We start from the raw sequence: 14,374 nt of genomic DNA, 5'->3' as shown, positions 1-14,374 counted from the left end.
GGCCAGGCTTTATTAATCCAAATTATTCCCAACTGGTGGAGAAGTAGATACCACAGAAGGACCTTTTGTTTCTCTGGGTCATGACCGTGAATGGAGATATGAGCCTGCATGTCCTGTCATACAGAGACCAGATCCTCTCTGAAGCTGTACGTTGACGTGATGCCTGGAAGACACAAAGGTCTCTTGCAGTGCTGGCAGCGCTGCAACATCTCCCAGGGGCCAAGATTCCTCCATCAGCGATCTCACTGACAGTTGTCAGCACTGAGCTGACCAGAGCTAGTATGTGGGAAGGTTTCAGTGCCACACAGAGGAAAGGTTCCCCCTATGCGACCAGTTCTGTGCTGCTTAGAATAGTGGCTGCTGATAAAGACACTCCTTTCTAAGTCTCACCCGTCTTCTCTATCTTCTCTAAATCTTCTATTTTGGTCCTAATTTCAAAACTGAAGATGTTGATACTTTTGTGTTTATGCACCTCCAGGTACAGCGTACATGGCGGATGGAGCACCTGAGGCTGTCTGGCACCAAAACAGAAGACTCACGGGGTGACTTCTGCAGGTGAAGCCCAAGCTGCACGCCCTGTGCCTTGCAGCTCCTCCAACAGCAGGTCCACACTGCCCCTGGAGAAGAGGCATCCACTTTGCCCATGTTCATTAACATTTGTACCTAAGACCCACTGCAGTAAATGGGTACTTAACTGTTAACTTATGTACATTTTTCTTCACCCCAAGGGAAATAATCAAATTTTTGTTTCTACTTTACACTTAACAGGCTTTCATCTTATCAAAAACATGCACTTTCTCTGCTGTTGCTCAAATTCATTATGTCTGTAATGATTACACTAATGAGGACAACTGCTTCTTTTCCATTTAAAATATCTTTCACGTGCTTGTATTTCTTCATTCAGCTTGTCAGCTGTCTTCATCATTCTGCTTAGACTGTCTTTTTGTATCTAATCACTTAGCTGCCCTTTGGTGAACTAACTCAACTTGTCAATACTCGCCCTGGAGCATGATGCCAAAACCAAACCAGTGCTTTGACTGCGATTGGGCTGTTGGAAGAACAAAACTTTAACCTCCCTAATTTTATGCGTGGCCATCCCCTTGTTTGTGAATTTTGAGGAATGATTCTGTAGTGACTTTGAAATGGCACATGATAAAGCAATCATTCAAAAGATTTTATTTTTATTTATTTATTTATTTATACCACCATGCAGTACCACACTCAACACAAAAAGCAGGACCAAGCTCCTGGAAGCCTAGTCCTTGTGCTTTCTGTTAGGAGATAGCACATGAATGACAGATAAACCTTGCTCAAAATGGCAAAATTACAGAAAAAATACCTCTACTGAATCTTGGTCAAATTCTCTTTAGATACTTCTTCCCACTTAACTTCAGATCACACATTCCGTTTTGATTTATACAACCTTTTTGCAGATTTCTAGTTTTGTATTATCCATTAGTTTAATAAATGCATTTTCTACTGTATTCTCCAATCTGGAAGTGCAGAACTGTGTTTCAAATCCATATTTCCGAAATAGATTTTTATCCAAGTCTCTGTTATGAGTCAGAGTAGAACAATCTGGTTACAAATCTCTTTAATTTCATTAACTGACACCGTCACTCATCTTGTATCAGTGGCTAACATCAATCCAACATTATTACTTTCTCCAAGGATTGTACCATAGCATTTTTCTTATGGATGGTCATTTTATTAATACACATTATTAAACCACAGGTTACGAAAGGTCAATTCAACTCAGTACCCATATGTGGCAATCAGAAGAACTCCCAAATTCCATCACTGAAATCTAGTAATTTCTGAAGTTTATATAAACATTCTGCTTTTTTTTTTTTTCTTTAAAAAAAGGGCTTATTCTGAATCTACACTCTGCCGGTGTGAAAATCAATTCTTGAAACAAACAGCTCCAGTTATTTAAACTTCCTGAATTGCAGTAATGGTTCCATGTGATGGTACATGAATGTGAAACATTGGGCCATAGCCCTAAGGTTACACCACCACAGTTTTTGTGACTTTACAAATTGAAACATTGGGCTAGATGGTCCTTGAACACAGAAATTACAGAAGAGTTTGGTTCTTGAACTCAAATGCCTGTTTGCAGAAAAAAAAGCTTTTCTAGTGCTGAAGTTGAAAAATTTAAGAATAAAAACCTTTTGAATCTTAATTAAAAGAAATTCTACAGATTAGCTGAGTATAAAAATGACCTACATTTAGTAGCTTCTCTTGTAACTCCCATGCTCTACAGTCACACCTAACAAAACAAAACATCCCAAAATACTGGATTAGGAAAGAACAGAAATAGTTTACCTAATTTATAATGGTTATAAAGCAGAATTATAGCACCATGATGATGGTATTGCAGACAAAAACGTCTTCAAAATTTTCTATTTGAGCATGAACTAAAAATCCCTTTAATCTCTACTCCAAATGAGTTCATTTTCCTAACTGACTATATTCCAGAGGCACCTTGTTTTTTCTTTAATATTATTTTTCCTGCAATTACCGTAAGAGTACAACACTTATATCACCATCTTTTTATATAAGCCATTAGAACTTAAAATGTACTGAGACTTGGCCAAAGCAGTTTGGCAAGCCCTCCAGCTGGCAAGCTCTCAAACCACAGATAAGGTCTAAAACCACTAAGTGGTTATATTTAAGATGCACAGAGGAGGGAAGAAAAAAAAAAACTTGCATAAAGAATACAGAAAAGAAAATAAAGTTGCTATTATTCCCATGAAACTAGCGAGAGTTGCTAGTCACAGCACGTCCACTGGAAGAATTATACAGGGCCTTTTGCTTCTGCATCCTCTTCCAACAGGGAAAGTAACAGACTAAAAGTCCTTTAAGGAACTCAATACATTTTACAACTGTCAGGTACTTCTGTAGATTTGAAAATTATGAATGAATGCGGGAAGGTTACCCAAGGTTTTCAGACTATCTAAAACTCCACTTCAGAATATCCCAAACACCTGAGGCTATTATCCACCCTTGTTAGCAAATGTAGTGACATCACTTGTTAAGAAGTGTTTACTTTATTGCTGGTGTTTTAAGTAAATATTATTAGTCTCAGTTTTTAGTCAAAGCATGTAAATAAAAATCCTTTGGACAATTTGGAAACAGGATTTCCTCAGAGCAAGACTGACAAAGATCCTTTAACAACTGTCTCTTCAAAAACATACACCCCTACTTACTTCAAATACGATGATGATAACTCATTCATCGTTCAGATATTCTGTGTTTGAACAGGAGCATTCCAGCAGAAGACTACAACATTCATTTTGAAAACTAAGACAGTATAGGATTCAATTTCATCTGCATATACAAATATGCTTGCTATTCTTGTGGTTGAAAAGTAAGCTAAGAAATTACCTGCACTAGTTTAATACGGGACGCTTCGCTGTTATTACTTCAAAGCCCTGCCTGCACCGTCGCACAGACACAGGCAGCCTTAAGTACAGCCATACTCTGTACTAGCAAAACAAAATTTGCTGACAAACGACAAAACCAAACTGCATTAGTAAAGGTGAAGTTTATCTTAAGTAATTTCACCCACGCCAAAGTCTGCTGTTGCACAGCCTGCTCTTCCGGGCTGGCACCTCACTCTTTGTTTGCATATCCTATGCTGCCAGAAGTGCTGCTGTAGCTGAATTTGGTAACTCCTGCCCGCAGGTGTGACCGAGACGCAGGCACACACACCTATGAGGAAACCCAGCTGGGCTGATTTATTTCACACCTGCCTCCTTGAATTCAGCTGCATGCAGCACACACCATTGTTTTCCTGATTTCTAGCACCTCCCAGTTAAAGGGGAACTTGTGAAAGTGACATGTTTTTACAGCAGAACTATCAGAATCTTGTACAAATATACTGTAATTTAAAGAAACACATCTTGAGATGGCTGGAACCACACCTTGTTTTTGATATCATGCTGCCGTAATCCGGACAGTCACACATTGTTGGGATCCTTCCCTTGGTCTAAAAGCATTTATTTAGGCGTAATTTTTCTCTCAGGTACACGAGAACATCTCATTGTCAAGTAGTAGGTCGGCCTCTCTTTTAATGGTAAAAACCTGACAGCAATTTGTCTAGCGCATCAAAGCCAGCTCACACTCTCACTCCATGGAGTTAATTCATCTTGCAGTTTGACAGAAATAGTGTGCTGAATCTCACTGATGATGTTTTCAGAAAATAAAATGCTAGGGTGCTAAAACTTGGTAAATTTTTAATGTTTTAGTTCAGCTGCAATAGATAAAATAGTCCCTTTCATTCTTGTTTTTTTAAAAAAGTTCTTATACTCTTTCCCTGAAAAGCCTCCACCTGAACCTTAATCAACCTTGGTTAAGATACAACAGTCCTCAGTTACTCTCTGAGTTTCCAAAGCTTCAGCTACCCCAGAACATGAACTTGTCTTCCTTGACTGAAAGTGATGTCAGTGTTACAGCCTATGCTAATCTACTTTATGCTGGAAATGAAGCTATCAAAATTTAACATGTAGTCAAAGCCATAGCATGTGGTCAAAGCTATTCATATGCTAAATGGTTTACGGTCAGAAATAGCATCATACCTTGATTTTAAATTCCAGCTGGGAGTTAATTGTGTACATCATTTCTGTCCTTTCCATCTTCCGAGCACCTTCATTGCACAAACGCACCAACTAGAAACAAGACATGTATTTAACACATTTAATGTACTCAAGACTTGTAACACTAACTCTTGCTCCTTTATAAAATGCACATCTGTGGAAGCATAAAATTTACAAAGGACCTGACATTTTCCTGTTCAGCCGCAGCCATGATGTTTTCAAGACCAGACTGAATGCATCTCTGAGTGACCTGCTCAGGCCCAACAGCTGGTTCTGCTTTGAGAAAGAGGCTGGACTAGATGACATCCTGAAGTCCCTTTCAACCAGGATTATCCAACACTATAATAACTATTTATTCTTCAGCAAAGCCCAGGTGGTACAATGTTACAGCCAGATCTGACTGAAAAGGGTTTTACTCTCTGATCCAAGTTAATGATCAGCCCCACAAAAACCAACATTCTGGACTGACAAATCCGTGTTGCGCACTGCCCTGTCTATCACACACCTGCAACTCATTTAGAGAAGAAAGTCCCAACACAAACATTGCAGCACCGCCTTGTTAAGCTAAGGCAAACAGTATCTTTGAGAAAGTTTCATTGCAGCTGGCCTTTAGAATGCAATCTTAAAGCATCCTACAGTCTTACAGAAGTCTGTGCATTGGAGGAAGAGGAGCGTACAACAACGGGGGCAGAGACAGAAAGATTGGAAAATGCATTCCCCTTAACCTCACAAACATCATGCAGCATTTCCCAACCATTAATAAGCCTTTTCTCCTTTTATAATCAAATACTTCACAAATCATATACAGCTCCTACAGAAAAAAATAATTGGCAGCAGTAGAGTGTTCCTGAATTTACAGTATTTTCCTAAGTAACAGACAATAATTTAGCCATAAAACCAATCCCTTAGTGGTCTTTCTTAAATAAGACAATTTAGAGTTTTTATCTTTCACTGCTCTTCCCTTAAACAAGGAATGTTCAAAGCCCAAGGCACTGTCTAGCCCCGACATGCAGGGAAAGGTTTTGTTTTGTTTAAATAAAGAACATCCAATACAACACATTTAATGACAGTTTATGATGTGCTGCAGTTTCTGAAATTCTGAGGTCTTGGAGGCAAAAAACAGACAGTTCTTAGATCCTTAAATTTTCTTTTCAAGCCACAATGTTCTGTTTTAAAGTCTTCTATTTCCAGAACATATATACACATATACATATTATATATGCGTGTGAATATAAATTGATAAACTAGAATTTCACAATTTAAAAAGGGGAATCTGCTCAGTTTCACATAAAATGGAACTGGAATTTATTATGAAAGTGCTATTGTATTTTACAATCTATACATGGAAACGGACTTGTGCTCTTCCTCTGTCATTGATTCTGATGATTACACAGTAAGACAAGAACAACTGAACAACTGAGAGCAGCAGATATAGTTAACTAGCAATAAAAGCAGAAAGCACGGTTTTCTTAGTTTCGCTTTTTTTTCCCCCGTACCATCAGGACATACCTTGCTCACTTCTTTCAGAGCTTGCTTGCAGTTCTCATATTTTGGTGAATCTTTCGGAGTTTTCTGGCAAATAGTCTGAAATAAAATATCAGTTACTTCAGAGGACTGAGAAGCACAGATTGTAACAAATACAGAATTTTACAAACATATTAATGGAAATCAAAAAGGTGAAGAGAAACAAAAACATCCTAAGATATTTTAGAATAAATTAGTCTTTGCTTCAATCATGCTTGCTTCTCTTTGAACACATTTGAAGCCATATCTCTGGCACTGAAACTTTGAGAATCAATTTCACTCCAAACAATACGACCTTATATACACAATATATAACAATATAAGGTTTACACAGCTACCTGGATCAACTAATGACACACACAAAAGTAATACTAGATTATTATTTAATTTTTTAAGTAGAAACATGCTCCAGAGAAGAAGGTGTTCAACGTCCCAGAATGAACTAAGTAACTATCCCGATCATCAACCAAATTTGTCAGTGCACAGTTTCTGTCCATGTAGGAGACCAAAATCATTAGTCCTGTTTCTGGACCCTATCGATGCTAGAATTAATTAAGCTTAGCTTTTAATCTATACTATTGCTGGTGGTCCAGCTCATAAATTTAGTTCTAGTAACCTGCATGGGAAGGGAACTTCTCACAGTGTAACGCACTGAGGGGAAACCGAGTGTATAAACAGCGTTCCACTCAGAAGGGGCTCCTGTGCCCTTGAGAACAGTTTATTCTTCAAGGTTACACTGTGACCTTCTTAAGGTCTTAAAGACCCTACTTCTGAAAGTAAGTATTTATTGCAAAAGGATCCTTATCTAATCTATAAAGTAGGATATATTTTTTTTAAATCTGTAAAGTTTAATTTTAATCCTAACACTATGTAACATTTCTGTGCTAGGTTCTTCCTTGTCTTCTGAATCAATTATTTTTATCCTTTACAAACCTTTTGATTAGAACTTCTAAATATTTAATTTCTGACCGCACAAGCGAGCATATGCTACTGTTCATAGTCAACAGATAAGCCAGTATCTACAGCCTTGTCTGGAATGAACTGGGAATTGAATACAAGAGTGTTAACATTCGAGAAACATGCATAAAGGAAAAAATAGAAAAATAACTGTTCTCACATCCATCAGTAAGGGAAGACGAGTTACTCTCTGCATGGGAAGAATGAGGAAAGAGATCATTGGTAAATTCCTGCAATCTTCATGGGACTCAATCCGTGATAACACCTCTTTAAATGCTGGATTTGTAGCTCTGGTAGGAAAAAGAAGGAGGGAATTAAACAGAATGTTTTACCAAAGAATTGTGAAAGTTGCTAGATTTTAAATAAAACATTTTAATAGCAAGGAAAGTACAGCTTGAAAGATTCATATCACTTAAGCTTTCAGCTTTATTTACTTAGATATGCAAGACCAGCACCGATGTTTAGGTATCTCCTCCCACAGATGAACATGAGTGCAAACAGATTCGTATGTAACATGCAAGTAAACCATGGCTTTGACAAATTTATAAAACTGTACTTATCAGAGAAAAGGGAATGTAACACAGGGCAACAAATAGGATTGGACTATGCAGCCAGGCATATTTTCGCTCTCAATTACTTCAAAGGAACTTGTGCATTAAGTAAAGCTAAGCATGTAAGTACACGCTTCGCTGTAAGCCATAGGTTTTGCACCAAATACCATAGCCTTTGACTCCTGCTACGAAGGGGGGTGATTTTGTAGTCATATTTTAAAATTAGCTCTTACAGCAATTTCTGAAGCGTTCGTTGCTGATAGACTTCATTAGTGCAGTATTTTACATATGGATCAAACGTTGAAGCACTATGCTTTTCCACTATATCACTAATATCATCAATAAAGATGTTGTTCTGATGTCTTGCTTCAAGTTCTTTGAAGAACCTGTGAAAAAAGCGAAAAAATTACTCATTTTATCCAAAAATAGTAGACTTTTCTTGCAACATTTTATACTTCACCTGATACAACCCATGGCTTTTATTACCTAATGACAATTTGAATGGTTTGTTTGAGGGTGAGATCATTCCTCCTTTTGGCAAAAGAGTGTGGGAAGTCTTTATATTATACATGTCAAAGGGTGGTGGTGTCACCTGGCAGAGCTCAGCAAAAGCAATGCTGGCAAATTACTTCCCATACTCTAGCTGCCAAAACCTAAAAAAGCCTTACTGGTCTGGTTAGACTGGAATTTCCAGAAACAGGGTTGAAAAGAAATGGAACAACTCCAAGCACAACATTAACACAGCACTTCCTCCTGTAATAAGGGAAGTGCAATACCAGAAATGTTCAAGCAAACAAAGTTAAGCGTGAACTGTTAAACTAGATACAAAAAAACACACAGCAGGCTGAGCTAAACAAGGTAGTCATGCACCATAAACTTTGATCTACCAATAAAACCAGACACAGACTGGGAACAGTGAAAAGGGAAACAGAAACTAAAATCCTCTTCCCCATTGTTTGTCTTCTGCTCCATACCGAGTCCCTTTGGCCTCTGAAAGCTTTTCACTCATTCCTGCCCTTCTAATTTTACCAGGAAACAAACGCCTTTATTTCAACGCTGCTTATTAGAAACACTTTCACCCTCTGGGGTATAAGAGCTCAGAGTGGCATTAGAGCTGTTGCAGGTCATTAGAATTACTTGCACTAATAGTCTGACATCAGTGCAATCGCTAAAAAAAAAATAAAAGTTGCTGAAAAAATCTCTCTGATATCAGTCTTGTGAAACCTTTACAACAAGATGATTCACTAGAAGTATCCCAAACTCACTAGGGTAAACCAGGTAACAAAAAACTGCCACATAACACAGCGAAATAAAGGAAATACTTGGAACACACGATCTCTCATTAAGCTAAAATATTTTGAAACATTTTTGTTTTAACCCTTTATCACATTTTCTCTCTACTAACACTGGTTCTTCAAAATCTGTCTTGCAGCATTTCGGCTTTTCAGCACACCAATGTTCCGCATAGCTTGTTTTACAGACACGCGTAAGGAGAAGACAAGACGTGCAGAAGCTTATCACACGGATGTTTAACAACACAGGTTCACTAAAATTTTCTCCATTGGACTTAGAAAAAGTTGACTGAACTGAACAATTGCCAGACTCTCAAATGGTCAGTCACACAGTCAAACGAATATTTTTGTTTGTGGATGTTTCGGTTTATTTTTCCTGACACACTCACTGCAGATTTACTGACTAATGCTTATCAGTATTGTCATTTAATGACAACCAGGCATTGCCTGCAAAGAGATATGATGCTGTCTGCTCCGGTTTATAGCTTTCTCCTCCCTTTTCCGCTTAAAGATGTACAGCAGTGTTTTTAATAGCACTGCCACTTTTGGAAGGCATAGTCCTGTAGAATCCTATCCTCCATCCACTCCATTTCAAAGCATGAGCTGTTTCAAGTTGTCACTGACTTGCAATACGCTATGTATGTGCTTCTGTAGTGCCTAAGAGAGCAGTCCTAACCAGCAAAGCATACCAGCTGCAATGAAATCCCCTGCAATCCATGGACAAGGATTGCAAGCTAACAGTCGGCTTCAAATTTCCACACAGCCTACAATTTCCCGTGAACCACAATAGTCAGCTCTCAACAGCTGACCACCACGAGCTGCAGACGACTGGAATTCATTTCCACTCTGCTCAGACATGTTTATAGCTGGAAGAATTTCTTTGCACACTGCCAGCTTTACTTTGCTCAGAAAATACAGCATTTCTCCCTCCTGTGCGTATGGCACACTGACTAAGTGTTTGACCATGCTGGATCAAGAACCTACACTTTTAAAATTTATCTGGCTCTTCATCACTGACATCAGTCACAGTCATTTTAGGTAACAGTGCAAATCTTGCACACCAGGAGATACTAAAAAGAAAGAAAAGAAAAACAGGCCAGAGAGAAGCAGCGTAGCCAAGTCCCATCCCCCCCAGAACACATTATAAGAACTATTAACTCTGGAAATCATGCATAGAAGTTTGATTCAAAGGTTATCTTTTTGGGCATCCAAACATGGGAAAACAGACGCATCGTGAAACCTTTTACTTAAAACTTTAGGACTGATTCTGTCATAAAGATTTGTACCGAACAATTTAGTGTCAATTTAACCAACTACAAATTTGTTGTGCTCTGTGATTTTTACTTTTATTTTTTGCTTAAGACCAGAAAAATCTATTTCAAGCACTTGTTTCTGTTAAATACAGAACTTTTCTGGTTAAAGTTAGATCCAATTAAGTGAAAGTCAAACAGAATCAGAGACAAAATGATTTCCTCGGTCCTGCCCGTGTTGTTTAGAAGAAATGTCCAATTTGAAATACCCTCAAACTCTTCCTCTCCTGAAGACTGTGTGCCAAATTTAGAAACACAGATGTAATTAATTTCCTGTTTGTTTCTTTTTCTAGTTCAAGATCGAGAAACACCAAAGCACACACCAGTACTGGAGTTTGTCCTGTCCCTACAACAGGAGCTTCCCCCTCAGTATTCTGGAGGCTTGTGGTAAGATTCTCCCCATGTCTTCCAGCGGACGATAACGAGCTGGTGATCATCATGTGGAGCAACATCCTAATACTTGCTCAGGCAGTTTTCTTAGCCTAGCTTTTCCTACTCATAGGCAGAGATTAAAGCAGTGCCAGGTATCCACAACTTCCTTAAGAACCCTAGTTAATTCAGCTGTGAGCACAGCGGTGTAAGCACAGCGGTGTAAGCACAAGCCTGCCTATTATTCCACACAATTCATCTTTGTAATTCACCCTGTCCATGTCCCTGTGCAGGGCCTCCCTACCCTCTGGCAGATCAACACTTCCCCCAGCTTGGTGTCTGCCAGCTTACTGAGGGTGCACTCAATTCCCTCACCCAAGTCACCAATAAAGGTATCAAAGTGGATGGGCCCCAACACCGACCCCTGGGGAACACCACTGGTGACCGGTGCCCAGCTGGATTTCACTCCATTCACCACTGCTCTCTGGGCCTGGCCACCCAGCCAGTTTTTAACCCAGCAAAGCCTGTACCTGTCCAAGCCATGGGCTCCATGGGCTGCCAGCTTCTCCTGGGGAATACTGGGGGAAACCATGTTAAAGGCCTTGCTGAAGCCTAGGGAGACTACATTTTTACCCTGACGCATCACTGTCCAGTACCACAAAAAAAGCCACTGGAGTGAAATCAAAGTGCAATTCCTCTTCTCCCACTTAGAGAGGAGCAATGATCAGTTTCAAAAACAATGATCAATTTCAAAGAATTTCAGGTAACGGTAATAAAAATTTCCAATTTTTGCCTCCGCAAATGTGGATCTTCTCATCAGGGACAGATACTTAACATCTACATCACAGATTAATTATTTTGAGAGAAGAATTTTGAATAGCAAAAAATGGAAAAATTGCAGCCTTATTTCCATAGCGTTTTCATGCTGAATCAGAGCTTTTAGAAACAAAATGGCTGAAAAAGAGAGTAATTAAGGTGAGGGACTGCATCTGCAGGTGTTTGAAATGAATCAGTTTGTGGGATTGCCACAACCTAAATAATGGAAAACATTATGTACATACACATATATTTATAAACCCCAAACACTGCAAAGCTAATAGCCCACAAAAATGCCTTTTATCAGGCAATATCCACCAAGCACCTAAAAAGCCAAACAACAACGAAAAGATCCTGCCAGCCTATTTTTCATTCTGCAGCAAGCAAACAACTTGCAGCAGGCCTACCCATGAGTAACTGTACTAATGGTAATCCACTTGCCTTTTTGACTATTTACAGTATTCTGGCAGAAATCCAGAGCAATAAAAACGCCATGGCAACCCTGTCAATATATTCTGTTATAGGGAGATTCCTGAGATAGCCGTGAAGTGCTCATAGCATCTAGTTCAATGGTATGCATTTTAAAAAAAACAATTCTTGATTCAACCAATTATTACCCACTGACAAATGAGCCCACAAAGAACACGCTGTGGCACTAGAAACGTAAATCTTTTTGATAAATTATGAAGACATCACAACAGGAGTCTTCATTTTAAAAACCTTTCCCATGCTGGACAAAGTCGGGCTCCCTGTCCTCAGAAGCAGCAGCGTGTATCTGCATGGCCCTGGGCCTGAAGAGTCAGCCACTCATTTACCACAGAACAAAACGATTTCTTTGATGTCACAAACAAAGAATTTGTAAGTCTTTTTGTGAAACTTTCTAACCATAGGAATGAAGCTGTTCCCATGTAACACTTGCTAAAATGGCAATGCTAACACACACAGCAAGTGAAGGCCTTGGAGAGCAGAGAAGGGGGACCAGGCGGGCGATCCACAGGCTCTGAGCACCTGGGTTGTCACCTGCGATCCCCAGCTGGACAACATCCAGCCGCCAGTACTCACAACTACTGCCTTTGTTGCCATATGCAAGCAAGCTAACCAATCCTTACATTCAGGAAGAAACATTTGTTAATATAAAAACATGAACCGTACAGAAACATAAATTAACTGCTGCTTAGTCTGGAGGGAAGTGCCTCAGCCAGGGAATTCCACCACAGCCTGGAGGTGACGGTGATTTAGTGAGTGCCCAGGAGACTCTGCAGAGGAAGGTCTGGGATCTGTCACTGTCATCTCCCCATGGGCCCGGCCGCCCTCCTGCCTGGAGCATGGCGTTGGCCTGCACCGGAGGGAGACCACGAACACTCCCAGGTTTACGTTCCTCACAAGGGCACCCGTGCCGAGCTGGTGACGGGCTAACTCAGAGCTGACAGAGAGCGGGTCTGAGGTGCGTGGTGCCAGGCAGTGCCCCAGCAGCCCTCAGCACCACAGGGGCACTGCTCGGGAGCGGCGGTGCCGGCCACAGGAGAGGCTGAGGGCAGGAGAGCAGCAGGCGCAGCCAGCGAGGCCCGGCTCACGAGGCTGCCCTGCCGGCTCGCCGTGGACTTGTCTTCACGCCCTCAGAGCGCCAGACACTTCCCTAGACAGCAGCAGGTGAAATTACCCACAGCTGCAAACTATCACGTGTGCTTAACAAGAGGAAGAAAGTTGCAGGTTTTGATATTCCTGCACATAAAGCTGCTCTTCCTATATAAAGTAGGAATAAATGTCTGCATCCATCATTGTCACTTTGAGACGGCCCCAGCGGAAGCTGCGGTTGACAGGCGGTACCATGCTGTGGCAGCCGAGGCTTCTCAGGTACAGCCACCGCAAAAACCAACCTCAGGCATCCAGATCTGTGGGGATCAACGCCACAGAACTCATCCGTCTGCAGCGAAGGCTTTCATCTCGCCAATTTAGTCCCGTAAAAGACTGCAGAGCTTTAAAGCCTCATCTAAACAAAGCACACTGACCCGACGAGGCATGAGAAGAGCCAAGGGAACATGCATACATCCTCCTGCTTTGACAGGCTTGCTAAACACGGCTATTTCTAGGCTTACTAACAACTTGGTGCCTTTTCAAAGCTACGCATTCTTCTTACACAAAAAGGGCGAGGGCAGTTCTCTGAAACCAGGCTGGCCGCTGGAGTAGTTACTTCTTTCCCAGCCCCAACTAACAGACTGCTTCTTCGTTCCCTATCAGTCTTTCTATAGGGAAAGCAGAGGTCAGGCTCAAATACCTGTTGAACATAATAAACCTCACTACCAAAATTATGCAGATAAATAGTTTTCTTCTTCTGTGCTTTCTGCAGCAACAGCAAATCTGAAAATCAGAGCAAGATTCATAAGCTGCTACCAGCACAAGCCCTGCAGGACCCAGCAACACAGGCGGAGAGGATCTGTGCAGGTAGCGAGGCTCACGAGTGGGGCAGTGATGCTCTGCAGGAAAGGCTGCATAACCACTGACTGGGTAAATAGGGTTTGGTTACAGCTGGAAGGCTTTAAAATTTTAAGTACTGCTGCTCTACACAACAACTGTCTTCAAACACAAATATTCACATAAATAACTCTCTCTGCAGAGCTTAGGCCACAAAAGAAGAGCCAGAGGTTGCAAGAATTCAACCAGGAATGCTGCTGCTGGCACTACCTTTTTTTTTTTTTTTTAAACAGAGAATATGTTCACATAATACAGTGATGGATTTCAGTACAAATAAATATGGTAGATGAGAGCTTCCTGCCATAGACCTGGTGATGCCAGATGCCACAGATCTTTCCTAACTTTTTTGTTCTTACCATGCTCTTTCAGATACATCACCACAAATGCCATCTCAAAATAAGGTATTTTTTATTAGATGCCAAAACTTTCAGTTGCTGGAGAACACAAACTCTCCTAAGTCACTGGTGAAGGGGAGATTTGGACTG

The 14,374-nt window shown here is 40.5% G+C and overlaps 1 protein-coding gene across 1 annotated transcript in view; it reads right to left on the bottom strand.

Annotated features, from left to right (window-relative positions):
* ARHGEF26 (Rho guanine nucleotide exchange factor 26) overlaps positions 1–14,374 on the bottom strand; it is a 60,503-nt gene that overhangs the window by 14,028 nt on the left and 32,101 nt on the right. The window contains exons 8-11 of the mRNA XM_080604728.1: positions 7,864–8,016; positions 7,240–7,369; positions 6,108–6,182; positions 4,581–4,670 (exon numbers count right to left, since the gene is read on the bottom strand). Coding sequence (XP_080460854.1) covers positions 4,581–4,670; positions 6,108–6,182; positions 7,240–7,369; positions 7,864–8,016 — 448 coding nt within the window. The remainder of the gene's footprint in view (positions 1–4,580; positions 4,671–6,107; positions 6,183–7,239; positions 7,370–7,863; positions 8,017–14,374) is intronic.

This window comes from Anser brachyrhynchus (assembly GCF_964034855.1).
Source record: "Anser brachyrhynchus genome assembly, chromosome: 9".
Lineage (NCBI taxonomy): Eukaryota > Metazoa > Chordata > Aves > Anseriformes > Anatidae > Anser > Anser brachyrhynchus.
The sequence above is the reverse complement of the archived record's forward strand: the minus strand, read 5'-3'. Positions and strand labels throughout refer to the sequence as shown.